A 14888-nucleotide genomic window follows, 5' to 3' on the forward strand; every position below is an offset into this window, starting at 1 on the left:
CCTGCACGCCTAATTCTGATGCCCTTCTGATGCCCATAAGAATCAATGGCTCCAGTGGGGATAGAAAACAACCTTTTCCACACTGTGGCAGTCATGACCATCGTGGTCTAACAGCACTGAGTCTTGTTCAGAGTGTGGCATATTGTGCCCTTGCCAGGCCTTGCAGGGATCTTTCCTAATATAACATTGTGAAACATTCACAAGGCCAGGCCGGAAGCTCTGATAAAATATTAGTGATAGTCCCAGGGCACTAGAAATGACAAAAAAACAGATTAAAAAAAATAAAATCTTTATTTGACTTTTAACAGAGCAATTATGGGAAGAAGCCATTGACCACCGTGCCGCATCGATGGTGAAGCATATTGGGCTAACTGTGAGGTTGTTTAGTGGGATCTAGGTTTAAATTATCACGATGGGAAAGAGGCAGCGACCGCTCATCCAAAGGGGCCTCCTCATTATGGAATAATGCATGTATATATATGCACCCTATGGAATATGGTGGTCCTGCTATTTTGGCACAGTTTGCCACTTGGTTCCAGGTGGCCCTGATATAATGAACATCCAGCAGCAACTGTCTGTGTCCTTGAAAGATGTGGCCAGAGACCTCTCCTAATTGCAAGCAGCACCTCGGCGGTCCTGGTAGCACCTAGTCTGTCCCAGTAATGCCTCGGCGGTGCCTGTAGCACCTCTGCGGCCCCTGTAGCACCCTGCCATACATACCCTGAGAAGTTGCCAACATGAACCTCTTACAGAATAGCTACTCCACACACAGTTTGTTTTGCAATTAGTCACATGGCAAAACATACAAACATTCTTCAAAATAAGGGGGGAGACATGATTTTTCTTTCCAAAAACACGCTCCAGGAGAGAAGAGGCCTCGGTTTGAATACATGTGTTAGCACCGAGATGACGTTGTTGCGTCCTGACCCAGGAGGTTGCACGGTTTGTAAATATATTGAGAAATTATAGGATCATAAAACCAACATCACAGACAAGGAAGAGGGCAAATACGCATTAGAAACGTTGTCTAAAAGCAAAGCAAATTTGTGTCACATAATTAGGACAATAAAACATAACTGTAAAACCAACTCAGAGAATAAACAAGAGTGCCATATAGAGTCAGAAAAGAAAATAAATAACAGCAAAAGAAGTGCAGAGGTAAGAACAGAAACAATATATGGAGAGGAATTGGGCACAGTGGGAGGGACGTTGAAAGGTTGAGGGCCAGCCTCCACCACCATTGACCCAGTCTCAAGCTCCAATGGCAACTGCTGTGACAAGGCAGTGCCTGTAGATTGTGGCATTTTAGGAACAGGTCCAGATGTTCAGGACATCAGTGGGCAGAAGGGTACATCGTGCACAGCTCATCAATGGCAGAACCACTCCTGATACCAGAAGACAGAGCAATGGTCCTACAAACAACTTCTCCTCACGAGATCCAGGGGGTTTCACCCCATGACAAAGCCACCTACTGAGGCATCCTAGTTCTTAGACATTCCTTATAGAGCCAGAGTTCATTCAGTGCCTGGAAAAGAAGCAGAAGGGGAAGCACATCACAGAAGTGCAACACTGCGCAGGGACATTCTTAGGACAGGGCAAGGGGCATAAGCGAGGCTATAATTAGGAGGTGGCAAAACGCCCCTTTAGTTGCATTCTGGTGTATATTTGAGAAGGCAGGTGCAGCACTGATTCTCATCTCTATGCATACATTGTTTACATGATATCTGTTTAAACAGGAATATTGAGATAAGTTTGTGTCTATAAATCAACCCACCACATGCTTGTACTAGTGTCATTAGTGGTGCGAACAATCATGTTGGCTTTGCCCATAATGGCAATAGAAATGTTAAGCTGGCTGTTGGCTAGTCTAGTAGTGCTGACACTGGTAAGGTGGGGCCGGCGTGGCAACGTCAGCGTTTAGGACAGTGAATGTGTAATTGTTGATATTACTGCACATGGTCACCCTAAGCATCCCTGAATAGTCAAACATGAGGCATATCTACTGAGGCAGTGTTAAGAGGTAGCAGTTATAATGGAAGCAGTTATAGATCTAACAGTGATGCATTAGTGTTGAGTGGTAATCCCAGCCATGGTGTTTAGTGTCAGCAATAAGGACAGCAGTATTGAGCACGGGCGGTGGTGACAGCGTAGGATCAGCATCTGACTCAAGAGGGGTCGCTGCAGGATTACTGAATAGTGATCATGGGTAGCGAGTGTAGCAGGTCATCAGCAATGAGAGCCCGGGAGTGTGGCAGTTGCGAGCTAGCAGAAACATGCTGACATTGGCAGTGGGGCTGCCAATGTCAGCAGTGGTGAGAGCTTGAAGTATTAGTGGTAGGGAAGACACATCATTAGCAATGAACCATCAATGATGCTACTGTTACTGCCGAGGCAGTGCGCATTCTGACCGGCGGTTGGGACAGTATTAGCTGGGATGAGAAGATAGATTTGCTGCTTTACTAGCATCGACAGATGGCAATATGGATTGTGGCATGCTCAGGAAATGAATAGTCTTGCAGTAAAGGGGTGCTCCTCCGACTGAGGCATAGTCTGCCAGTGAAGTGAGGTGCACCTCCGACTGAGGCATAGTCTAGCAGTGAATAGGTGCTCCTCTGACTGAGGCATAGTCTAGCAGTGAAGAAGTGCTCCTCTAACTGAGGCATAGTCTAGCAGTGAAGGGGTGCTCATCTGAGGCATAGTCTAGCAGTGAAGGGGTGCTCCTCTAACTGAGGCATAGTCTAACAGTGAAGTGAGGTGCACCACTGAGGCATAGTCTAGCAGTGAAGTGAGGTGCACCACTGAGGCATAGTCTAGCAGTGAAGTGAGGTGCACCACTGAGGCATAGTCTAGCAGTGAAGTGAGGTGCACCACTGAGGCATAGTCTAGCAGTGAAGAGGTGCTCCTCTGACTGAGGCATAGTCTAGCTGTGAAGTGAGGTGCACCACTGACTGAGGCATAGTCTAGCAGTGAAGAGGTGCTCCTCTGACTGAGGCATAGTCTAGCTGTGAAGTGAGGTGCACCACTGACTGAGGCATAGTCTAGCAGTGAAGAGGTGCTCCTCTGACTGAGGCATAGTCTAGCTGTGAAGTGAGGTGCACCACTGACTGAGGCATAGTCTAGCAGTGAAGAGGTGCTCCTCTGACTGAGGCATAGTCTAGCTGTGAAGTGAGGTGCACCACTGACTGAGGCATAGTCTAGCAGTGAAGAGGTGCTCCTCTGACTGAGGCATAGTCTAGCAGTAAAGGGGTGCTCCTCTGACTGAGGCATAGTCTAGCAGTAAAGGGGTGCTCCTCTGACTGAGGCATAGTCTACCAGTGAAGTGAGGTGCACCTCCGACTGAGGCATAGTCTAGCAGTGAAGGGAGATGCTCCTCCAACTGAGGCATAGTCTAGCAGTGAAGAGAGGTACACCTCTGACTGAGGCATAGTCTAGCAGTGAAGAAGTGCTCCTCTGACTGAGGCATAGTCTAGCAGTGAAGGGGTGCTCCTCCGACTGAGGCATAGTCTAGCAGTGAAGAGGTGCTCCTCCGACTGAGGCATAGTCTAGCAGTGAAGAAGTACTCCTCTGACTGAGGCATAGTCTAGCTGTGAAGTGAGGTGCACCACTGACTGAGGCATAGTCTAGCAGTGAATAGGTGCTCCTCTGACTGAGGCATAGTCTAGCAGTGAAGAAGTGCTCCTCTGACTGAGGCATAGTCTACCAGTGAAGTGAGTTGCACCTCTGACTGAGGCATAGTCTAGCAGTAAAGAGGTACGCCTCTGACTGAGGCATAGTCTAGCAGTAAAGAGGTACGCCTCTGACTGAGGCATAGTCTAGCAGTGAAGAAGTGCTCCTCTGAGGCATAGTCTAGCAGTGAAGAGAGGTGCACCTCCGACTGGGGCATAGTCTAGCAGTGAAGAAGTGCTCCTCTACCTGAGGCATAGTCTAGCAGTGAAGAGGTGCTCCTCCAACTGAGGCATGGTCTAGCAGTGAAGGGAGGTGCTCCTCTGACTGAGGTATGGTCTAGCAGTGAAGAGGAGATGGACCCAGTCCTCGCCTCACAAGACCCCCTGTACTATACTGACACTGTGCGTCTCAGTGTAGTTGCACATTTCATTCTATAAATTCTGCTTTCAGGTCTCATGCTCTTTCCTGCTCGGTTTCCAGTCTTTTTGTCACCTCAAGCTAGGAGCCCTTCCCAAGGCGGCCATTTTGCACCGAGGAGGAGTGCTTGCTTCAAGTGTGGCCTGCTGTAGCTGGGTTTATTCCACTTTTGGTGGACTCAGACTCTGCTACCCGAAGCATCTACGTCTCCCCACAGAGTCAAATGGTCCTGGTAGCGACAGTATAAGCAAAGCAGGCCATGGCCATAGCCTGTGGATGTGGCCAGGCACAAGTGAGAACGAAAAACCGAACCCCCAAACGTCAAGTTTGATCAGATATGACCCTACTAGCAGTTCTGGGGAGTAGCACATGTGTCAGTATTAATATGTTGGCTATGATGTGTGTAGAGGTTTTTTTGTTGGTAGCGCTGAGCTGTAGTGAATGGGGCAGTATTAATGGTAGTGGTGAGAAGTGGCATGCAGAGGTGTTCATGCTAGCAGTGCTGAGCGGTAGTGAATGAGGCAATATTAATGATCATGGTGAGCGGTGGCATACAGAGGTGTTCATGCTAGCAGTGCTGCGCGGTAGTGAATGAGGCAATATTAATGATTGTGGTGAGAGGTGGCATGCAGAGGTGTTCATGCTAGCAGTGCTGAGCTGTAGTGAATGAGGCAGTATTAATGATCATGGTGAGAGGTGGCATACAGAGGTGTTCATGCTAGTAGTGCTGCGCGGTAGTGAATGAGGCAATATTAATGATTGTGGTGAGAGGTGGCATGCGGAGGTGTTCATGCTAGCAGTGCTGCGCGGTAGTGAATGAGGCAGTATTAATGATCATGGTGAGAGGTGGCATACAGAGGTGTTCATGCTAGCAGTGCTGAGAGGTAGTGAATGAGGCAGTATTAATGATTGTGGTGAGAGGTGGCATGCGGAGGTGTACATGCTAGCAGTGCTGCGCGGTAGTGAATGAGGCAATATTAATGATCATGGTGAGCGGTGGCATGCGGAGGTGTACATGCTGGCAGTGCTGCGCGGTAGTGAATGAGGCAATATTAATGATCGTGGTGAGCGGTGGTATGCAGTGGTGTTCATGCTGGCAGTGGTGAATGCATCAGTGTGGTGTGAGGTGGCATATGAGGTGTTCATGCTAGCAGTGCTGAACGGTAGTGAATGAGGCAGTATTAATGATAGTGGTGAGAGGTGGTAAACAAGTTGTTCATGCTAGTGGTGGTGAGAGGTGGTGTTCATGCTGGCAGTGGTAAATGCTTCAGTGTGGTGAGAGGTGGCATATGGAGGTGTGCATGCGAGCTATGCCGAGTGGTAATGAATGAGGCAGTATTAATGATAGTGGTGAGAGGTGGTATGCGGTGGGATTCATGCTAGCGGTGGTGAATGCACCAGCATGGTTAGTGGCGAGAGGTGGCATGTGGAGGTATTCTTGTTTGTGGTGCTGTGCGGAGGTAAATCTGGCATAACTCCACAGTTTAGCAGTGATGAGAAGAGTGCTCATTTGTAGAGGATGTCTACAGTGCTAAGACACCAGAGTTTCTAGGCACATGTAACTTGGGCAATACTCTGACTTCATATTCCGTGTGGTCATGCGATTGCATTGGGGTACAGAGGCGAGGATAGCACATGCAGCGCTGCTATGACACGAGACATAAAGAAGACCACATGTTTACTTGTCTTACGTTTTGATCCCGCAACCGGAAGCTATGGAAGGCAAAATTGGAAAAGGCCTGCATGTCCTTTGGCATCGCCATCCCCTGAAATCAAAGAAGAAAGCCGAGAACACTCAATAACAATCAGTGACTTTGCAAAGCTCCCCTGCACCTATAACAGAACACCAGTGCAGCCAAAGCGCTCACATATGGCACAACTCCTCTATAGGCACAGTACAGTGCACATGACAGACACCATCTATAAACGACAGCAGCACAGTCATTGACCCCACACGCTCTCCTACAGATCGCATACTGTCGCTAAAGATGGGTTCTACTACGCTCGCTCCCATGAAGCCCCCCACTATGACAGGACCCATCTATAGGGACAGTATAAGGACCCTGGCACAGACGACCACTGTGCTCACTCCCATAATGGCTGCTTGTATGACAGGACCCATCTATAGAGACAGTACAAGGACCCTAGCACAGACCTTCACTTCGCTCGCTCCCACAATGCTCTCCTGTATGACAGGACCCATCTATAGGGGCAGTATAAGGACCCTGGCGCAGACAACCACTGTGCTCGCTCCCATAATGCCCCCCTGTATGACAGGACCCATCTATAGGGACAGTATAAGGACCATGGCACAGACAACCACTGTGCTCCCTCCCATAATGCCCCCCCTGTATGACAGGACCCACGATAGGGACAGTACAAGGACCCTGGCACAGTCATGTTCACTCCCATAAACCCTCCTGCATGACAGGGCCCCATCTATAGGGACAGTATAAGGACCCTGGCACAGACGACCACTGTGCTCACTCCCATAATGGCTGCTTGTATGACAGGACCCATCTATAGAGACAGTACAAGGACCCTAGCACAGACCTTCACTTCGCTCGCTCCCACAATGCTGTCCTGTATGACAGGACCCATCTATAGGGGCAGTATAAGGACCCTGGCGCAGACAACCACTGTGCTCGCTCCCATAATGCCCCCCTGTATGACAGGACCCATCTATAGGGACAGTATAAGGACCATGGCACAGACAACCACTGTGCTCCCTCCCATAATGCCCCCCCCTGTATGACAGGACCCACGATAGGGACAGTATAAGGACCATGGCACAGACAACCACTGTGCTCCCTCCCATAATGCCCCCCCTGTATGACAGGACCCACTATAGGGACAGTATAAGGACCCTGGCACAGTCATGTTCACTCCCATAAACCCTCCTGCATGACAGGGCCCCATCTATAGGGACAGTATAAGGAACCTGACAGACCTCTTCGCTCGCTCCCATAAACCCTCCTGTATGACAGGACCTATCTATAGGGACAGACTAAGGACCCTGGCACAGACGACCACTGTGCTTGCGCCCATAAAGCCCTCCTGTATGATAAGACCCATCTGTAGGGACAGTATAAAGACCCTAGCACAGTCCTTCACTTTGCTCGCTCCCACAATGCTCTCCTGTATGACAGGACCCATCTATAGGGGCAGTATAAGGACCCTGGCACAGAGGACCACTGTTCTTGTGCCTATAAAGCCCTCCTGTATGATCAGACCCATCTGTAGGGACAGTATAAGGACCCTAGCACAGTCCTTCACTTTGCTCGCTCCCACAATGCTCTCCTGTATGACAGGACCCATCTATAGGGGCAGTATAAGGACCCTGGCACAGACGAACACTGTGCTCGCTCCCATAATGCCCTCCTGTATGACAGGACCCATCTATAGGGACAGAATAAGGACCATGGCACAGACGACCACTGTGCTTGCTCCCATAATGCCCCCCCTGTATCACAGGACCCACTATAGGGACAGTACAAGGACCCTGGCACAGACGACCACTGTGCTCACTCCCATTATGCCCTCCTGTATGACAGGACCCATCTACAGGGACATTATAAGAACCCTAGCACAGTCCTTCTCTTCGCTTGCTCCCACAATGCTCTCCTGTATGACAGGACCCATCTACAGGGACAGTAGAAGGACCCTGGCACAGTCATGTTTGCTCCCATAAACCCTCCTGCATGACAGGGCTCATCTATAGGGACAGTATAAGGACCCTGGCACAGTCATGCTCGCTCCCATGAAGCCCTCCTGTATGACAGGACCCATCTATAGGGACAGTATAAGGACCCTAGCACAGTCATGCTCGCTCCCACAATGCCCTCCTGTATGACAGAACCCACGATAGGGACAGTATAAAGACCCTAGAACATTCCTTCTCTTCGCTCGCTCCCACAATGCCCTCGTGTATGACAGAACCCACGATAGGGACAGTATAAGGACCCTAGAACAGTTCTTCTCTTTGCTCGCTCCCACAATGCCCTCCTGTATGGCAGGACCCACTATAGGGACAGTATAAGGACCCTGGCACAGTCATGTTCACTCCCATAAACCCTCCTGCATGACAGGGCCCATCTATAGGGACAGTATAAGGATCCTGGGCACAGATGACCACTGTGCTCGCTCCCATAATGCCCCCTGTATGACAGGACCCATCTATAGGGACAGTATAAGGACCCTGGCAGTCATGCTCGCTCCCATGAAGCCCTCCTGTATGACAGGACCCATCTACAGGGACAGTATAAGGACCCTAGCAGAGTCCTTCTCTTTGCTCGCTCCCACAATGCTCTCCTGTATAACAGGACCATCTACAGGGACAGTATAAGGACCATAGAACAGTCCTTCTCTTTGCTCGCTCCCACAATGCCCTCCTGTATGACAGGACCCACTGTAGGGACAGTATAAGGACCCTACCAGTCCTCTTTGCTTGCTCCTACAATGCCCTCCTGTATGACAGGACCCACTATAGGGACAGTGTAAGGACCCTACCAGTCCTTCTCTCCGCTCGCTCCCACAATGTCCTCCTGTATGACAGGACCCATCTATAGGGACAGTACAAGGACGCTGGCACAGTCATGCTCGCTCCCATGAAGCCCTCCTGTATGACAGGGCCCATCTATAGGGACAGTATGAGGACCCTGGCACAGACCTTCACTTCGCTCGCTCCCACAATGCTTTCCTGTATGACAGGACCCATCTATAGGGACAGTACAAGGACGCTGGCACAGTCATGCTCGCTCCCATAAACCCTCCTGTATGACAGAACCCATCTATAGGGACAGAATAAGGACCCTGGCACAGTCGACCACTGTGCTTGCGCCCATAAAGCCCTCCTGTATGATAAGACCCATCTGTAGGAACAGTATAAGGACCCTAGCACAGTCCTTCACTTCGCTCGCTCCCACAATGCTCTCCTGTATGACCGGACCCATCTATACGGGCAGTATAAGGACCCTGGCACAGACAACCACAGTTCTCGCTCCCATAATGCCCTCCTGAATTACAGGACCCATCTATAGGGACAGTATAATGACCCTGGCATGGACGACCACTGTGCTCGCTCCCATAATGCCCCCCTGTATGACAGGACCCATCTATAGGGACAGAATAAGGACCCTGGCACAGATGACCACTATGCTCGCTCCCATAATGGCTGCTTGTATGACAGGACCCATCTATAGGGACAGTATAAGGATCCTGGCACAGTCAGGTTCGCTCCCATAAACCCTCCTGCATGACAGGGCCCATCTATAGGGACAGTATAAGGACGCTGGCACAGATGACCACTATGCTCGCTCCCATAATGGCTGCTTGTATGACAGGACCCATCTATAGGGACAGGACAAGGACCCTGGCACAGTCATGCTCGCTCCCATGAAGCCCTCCTGTATGACAGGGCCCATCTATAGGGACAGTACAAGGACCGGGGCACAGATGACCACTGTGCTCGCTCCCATAATGCCCTCCTGTATGACAGGACACATCTATAGGGACAGGAAAAGGACCCTAGCACAGTCATGCTCGCTTCCATAAGGCCCCCCCAGTATGACGGGACCCACTATAGGGACAGTATAAGGACCCTACCAGTCCTTCTCTTTTCTTGCTCCCACAATGCCCTCCTGTACGACAGGACCCATCTATAGGGACAGTTCAAGGACCCTGGCACAGTCATGCTCGCTCCCACAATGCCCTCCTGTATGACAGGACCCATCTACAGGGACAGTATAAGAACCCTAGAACAGTCCTCTTCACTCGCTCCCACAATGCCCTCCTGTATGACAGGACCCATCTATAAGGACATAAGGACCCTGGCACAGATAACCACTGTGCTCGCTCCCATAATGCCCCCCTGTATGACGGGACCCATCTATAGGGACAGTACAAGGACCCTGGCACAGTCATGCTCGCTCCCATAAACCCTCCTGTATGACAGGACCCATCTATAGGGACAGAATAAGGACCCTGGCACAGACGACCACTGTGCTCGCGCCCATAAAGCCCTCCTGTATGATAAGACCCATCTGTTGGGACAGTATAAGGACCCTAGCACAGTCCTTCACTTCGCTCGCTCCCACAATGCTCTCCTGTATGACAGGACCCATCTATAGGGGCAGTATAAGGACCCTGACACAGACAACCACAGTTCTCGCTCCCATAATGCCCTCCTGAATTACAGAACCCATCTATAGGGACAGTATAAGGACCCTGGCACATACGACCACTGTGCTCGCTCCCATAATGCCCTCCTGTATGACAGGACACATCTATAGGGACAGTATAAGGACCCTGGCACAGACGACCACTGTGCTCGCTCCCATAATGCCCTCCTGTATGACAGGACACATCTATAGGGACAAGACAAGGACCCTAGCACAGTCATGCTCACTTCCATAATGCCCCCCCTGTATGACAGGACCCACTATAGGGATAGTAGAAGGAGCCTGGCACAGACGACCACTGTGCTCGCTCCCATAATGCCCCCCCCCTGTATGACAGGACCCCCTATAGGGACAGTATAAGGACCCTGGCACAGACGACCACTGTGCTCGCTCCCATAATGGCTGCTTGTATGACAGGACCCATCTATAGGGACAGTACAAGGACCCTGGCACAGTCATGCTTGCTCCCATGAAGACCTCCTGTATGACTGGGCCCATCTATAGGGAATGTATAAGGACCCTAGCACAGTCCTTCTCTTCGCTCGCTCCCACAATGCCCTCCTGTATGACAGGACCCATCTATAGGGACAGTATAAGGACCCTGGCACAGTACTTCTCTTCGCTCGCTTCCACAATGCCCCCCTGTATGACAGGACCCATCTATAGGGACAGTATAAGGACCCTGGCACAGTCCTTCTCTTCACTCACTCCCATAATGCCCTCCTAAATGACAGGGCCCATCTATAGGGACAGAATAAGGACCCTGGCACAGACGACCACTGTGCTCGCTCCCATAATGCCCCCCCTGTATGACAGGACCCACTATAGGGACAGTATAAGGACCCCAGCACAGTCCTTCTCTCCGCTCGCTCCCACGATGCCCTCCTGTATGACAGGACCCATCTATAGGGACAGTATAAGGACCCTGGCACAGTCCTGCACTTTGCTCGCTCCCACAATGCCCTCCTGTATGACAGGACCCATCTATAGGGACAGTATAAGGACCCTGGCACAGACGACCACTGTGCTCGCTCCCATAATGGCTGCTTGTATGACAGGACCCATCTATAGGGACAGTACAAGGACCCTGGCACAGTCATGCTTGCTCCCATGAAGACCTCCTGTATGACTGGGCCCATCTATAGGGACAGTATAAGGACCCTAGCACAGTCCTTCTCTCCGCTCGCTCCCACAATGCCCTCCTGTATGACAGGACCCATCTATAGGGACAGAATAAGGACCCTGGCACAGATGACCACTGTGCTCGCTCCCATAATGCCCTCCTGAATGACAGGACCCATCTACAGAGACAGTATAAGGACCCTGGCACAGTCCTGCACATTGCTCGCTCCCACAATGACCTTCTGTATGACAGGACCGATCTATAGGGACAGTACAAGGACCCTGGCACAGTCATGCTTGCTCCCATAAAGCCCTCCTGAATGACAGGACCCATCTACAGAGACAGTATAAGGACCCTGGCACAGTCCTGCACATTGCTCGCTCCCACAATGACCTTCTGTATGACAGGGCCCATCTATAGGGACAGTATAAGGACCCTGGCACAGTCCTTCTCTTCACTCACTCCCATAATGCCCTCCTGAATGACAGGACCCACTATAGTGACAGAATAAGGACCATGGCACAGACGACCACTGTGCTCGCTCCCATAATGGCCGCTTGTAAGACAGGACCCACTATAGGGACAGTATAAGCACCCTAGCACAGTCATGCTCGCGCCCATGAAGCCCTCCTGTATGACAGGGCCCATCTATATGGACAGTATAAGGACCCTGGCACAGATGACCACTGTGCTCGCGCCCATAATGTCCGCTTGTATGACAGGACCCATCTATAGGCACAGTACAAGGACCCTGGCACAGTCATGTTCACTCCCATGAAGCCCTCCTGTATGACAGGGCCCATCTATAGGGACAGTATAAAGACCCTGGCACCGTCCTTCACTTCACTTGCTCCCATAAAGCAAGCAAAGGGGTGTGCTAGGGGTCTCACTGTGTAGTTGTAGCAGGTGATGCCGTGCCTATTGATGACATTGATTGGTGGGGTCCAGTGGATGTTGAAGAGGGGTGGGGCTAGGGAGGATCATTTTACTGCACAGGTGGTGTCCTGCGGCACAGGTTTGAATGGTTCTATCCATACTGTTGCTGCTCTTTCAGATAGGAAAGATTTCATCCAGAGCAGCGCAGTGTCAATGATCTCTATTTCTTCCAGTCTATTGAGGATGTTGTGGCCGACTGCCGAATGCTGCAGAGATGTTAAGAAGCATCAGTGCCGAGTGGGTGTTGGAATCTGCGTTGGTCTTCAGGTCGTCCCAGACTTGCAACATTCACAGTTGCTTGGTTTACTCTCCTGCCAAGCAACAGTGCCAACGTGGACAATCTCTTTTTGGGTGCGGGTCCCAGACTCAATATTCTGTTTGGCTTTGTTTCACTTTCTCATATTGGTGCGTGTCCCACACTCTCACTTCGTTCCCAGACCCTCGTAATTCGGCTTTACTCCCTTGCTACCCGGGACCCCCCAGCACCACTCGGGTAACATGTGTAAAGGAGGAGCCAAATACCCCTACCCGAAGCTCTGCCCCATGTTGCCTATATTTTGGGAACCCGAAATTGCGACACAAGCAGTACCAGTGAGGCTCAATACAAAAAAAATAAAAGGGGATTACCTGTACTATAATCCCTGGTCCTTCAGGTAAAGCAAACAGCAGAAAAACATGGGGTGGACCAGTGGATAGAGGATGACAAGACTAACACTTGTGTATAGGCGTGTTACAAATGCCATATCATAACAACTAATTTAATACATTATACAAAAGGTATTTAATCAATCCAATACAAAAATCATCATATATTGTATGTTAAACCATCATGTGTGGGGGGGGTGTTGCCAAGTGTGGCGATACACCAACAGTGAAACGGCCCGGAGACCTTTGCTGTCGTGACTGCTCCTGGACCGGTGCTTGTAGGCAGAGCCTACTGTTCAAAATCCCCAACTTCCGCGTATGCGGAGTGTGTGTGGAGTGATGGCAAGTGTTAACGCTGTGGAAGCGCTGACGGAAGCGAGCAGTCGCCCTGCAACGTGGGCCCTTTGCGCCCTCTATCTCCAGTGGAAGGAGTCTGCCCTCCTGGACGCCAACTCTGCTGTGTTCCGGCCCTGCTTAGGCTGCTCTCTTCAAGGACGGTGCTGCGAATTAAGTGAAGCAACTTGAAAGGTGGGGAAAGCTGCTCCTCCCTAAATCCCATTGAACTCCGCCTTTTTGGCTGGGATTGAAAAATATTCATCGTGATCAAATTGAAAGTATATTGTGTCTCTGTCTGGAGCTGTATAGGATTATTGCACCCTGGGATTTAGAGCCCCTCCATTGGCCATTTTAGCCTAGGGAATTAATCCAATCTCAAGCTAAAGTGTAAAGTGCAATACGCCGAACAAAGGCGTGGCTGTCCAATAAAATACACAAGGAATCAGCTAAGCAAATTGGAGCCCGGACTCACTTACAACAAAAAATAGGAAGCATATTACTAGACTCTCCCTTGTCAAACTTGGAATGTGAATCCCAGATTGAATCAATTGAACTAGGCGGGGAAGGAGACCCAAGGGCGAGCTGTGTAACGGAAAAACTGAAAAAACGCTTTCATTCTGCAAATGCTCCTGATCTCCTGCCAAAGGAGCTAAATATAAATACTGAAAATACTAATGGAACATCATCCCCTGGTCTGTCAAACTCTGAACATGCGGCTAAACTAGCAGGAGATTTGTCTGCAATATCAGACAAAATAATGGACCAAAGACGGAAAAGTTTGTCTTTTATTAAAGATAAATTGGAGCCCCTTGAATCCGAAGCCCAGACAATTAATCAAACAAATGTGGAAGAAGAGCCGATGACTTTAGAGAGCGGAGGCTTTTCATCAGTCCCTCCGGTACCGGAGAGCGGGCCCTGGTCTTTTCCGGAAGCAATACCTGAAAATGTTCCTAGTATGAGAAAGGAATTCTTCCCAAGGATTCCAACCCAATTTGCTTTAAATGAGGAGGGTCCTCATAACAGCGATGACTCAATAAGTGCTTCAACCTCTAGCCTGGCTTTAAATAGACTCTTGGTGAAGAAAGACCTCTCCAAGGTCTTGTCTCTTAGATGTAACACGGGAATAGTTTCTTACCTGTAACTCCATTTCTCCAGCATTGGTATCTTTCATGGATTCACATGCTTAGAATATTCCCCGTCGTCAGACTGGGACCCCTCGGTACACATATATAGCCTTTTCCTATAGGAAAACTTCCGACACTTTTGTGTCCTATCTACGTCCTTTTAGGACCCGCCTACGCATGCGCCGTAGGCCGTCCCAGTATAAGAGGCCCGCCCCCGCGGCTCCCCTTCAGATTTCGGCCCCTCCAAAGTAGGAAGGGTTAAACTTATCAATCAAATACATTGCATTCCGGGGAGGTCGGCGGGCGCATATGAATCCATGAAAGATACCAATGCTGGAGAAATGGAGTTACAGGTAAGAAACTATTCCCTTCTCCAGCATTGGATCTTTCATGGATTTACATGCTTAGAATAGATTGTATAGCAGTAACACTTGAGACGGCGGTGAGAATGAGAATGTAATG

The 14888-nt window shown here is 50.1% G+C and overlaps 1 protein-coding gene across 1 annotated transcript in view; it reads right to left on the reverse strand.

The window, feature by feature from the left end:
• Positions 1-272: 272 nt before the first annotated feature.
• LOC138516999 (nucleophosmin-like) overlaps positions 273-14888 on the reverse strand; it is a 419222-nt gene continuing 404606 nt past the window's right edge. The window contains exons 12-13 of the mRNA XM_069632499.1: positions 5775-5849; positions 273-1525 (exon numbers count right to left, since the gene is read on the reverse strand). Coding sequence (XP_069488600.1) covers positions 1469-1525; positions 5775-5849 — 132 coding nt within the window. The 3' untranslated portion in view covers positions 273-1468. The remainder of the gene's footprint in view (positions 1526-5774; positions 5850-14888) is intronic.

This window comes from Ambystoma mexicanum, chromosome 6q, assembly GCF_040938575.1.
Source record: "Ambystoma mexicanum isolate Mex_15411 chromosome 6q, UKY_AmexF1_1, whole genome shotgun sequence".
NCBI classification, from domain to species: Eukaryota; Metazoa; Chordata; class Amphibia; order Caudata; family Ambystomatidae; genus Ambystoma; species Ambystoma mexicanum.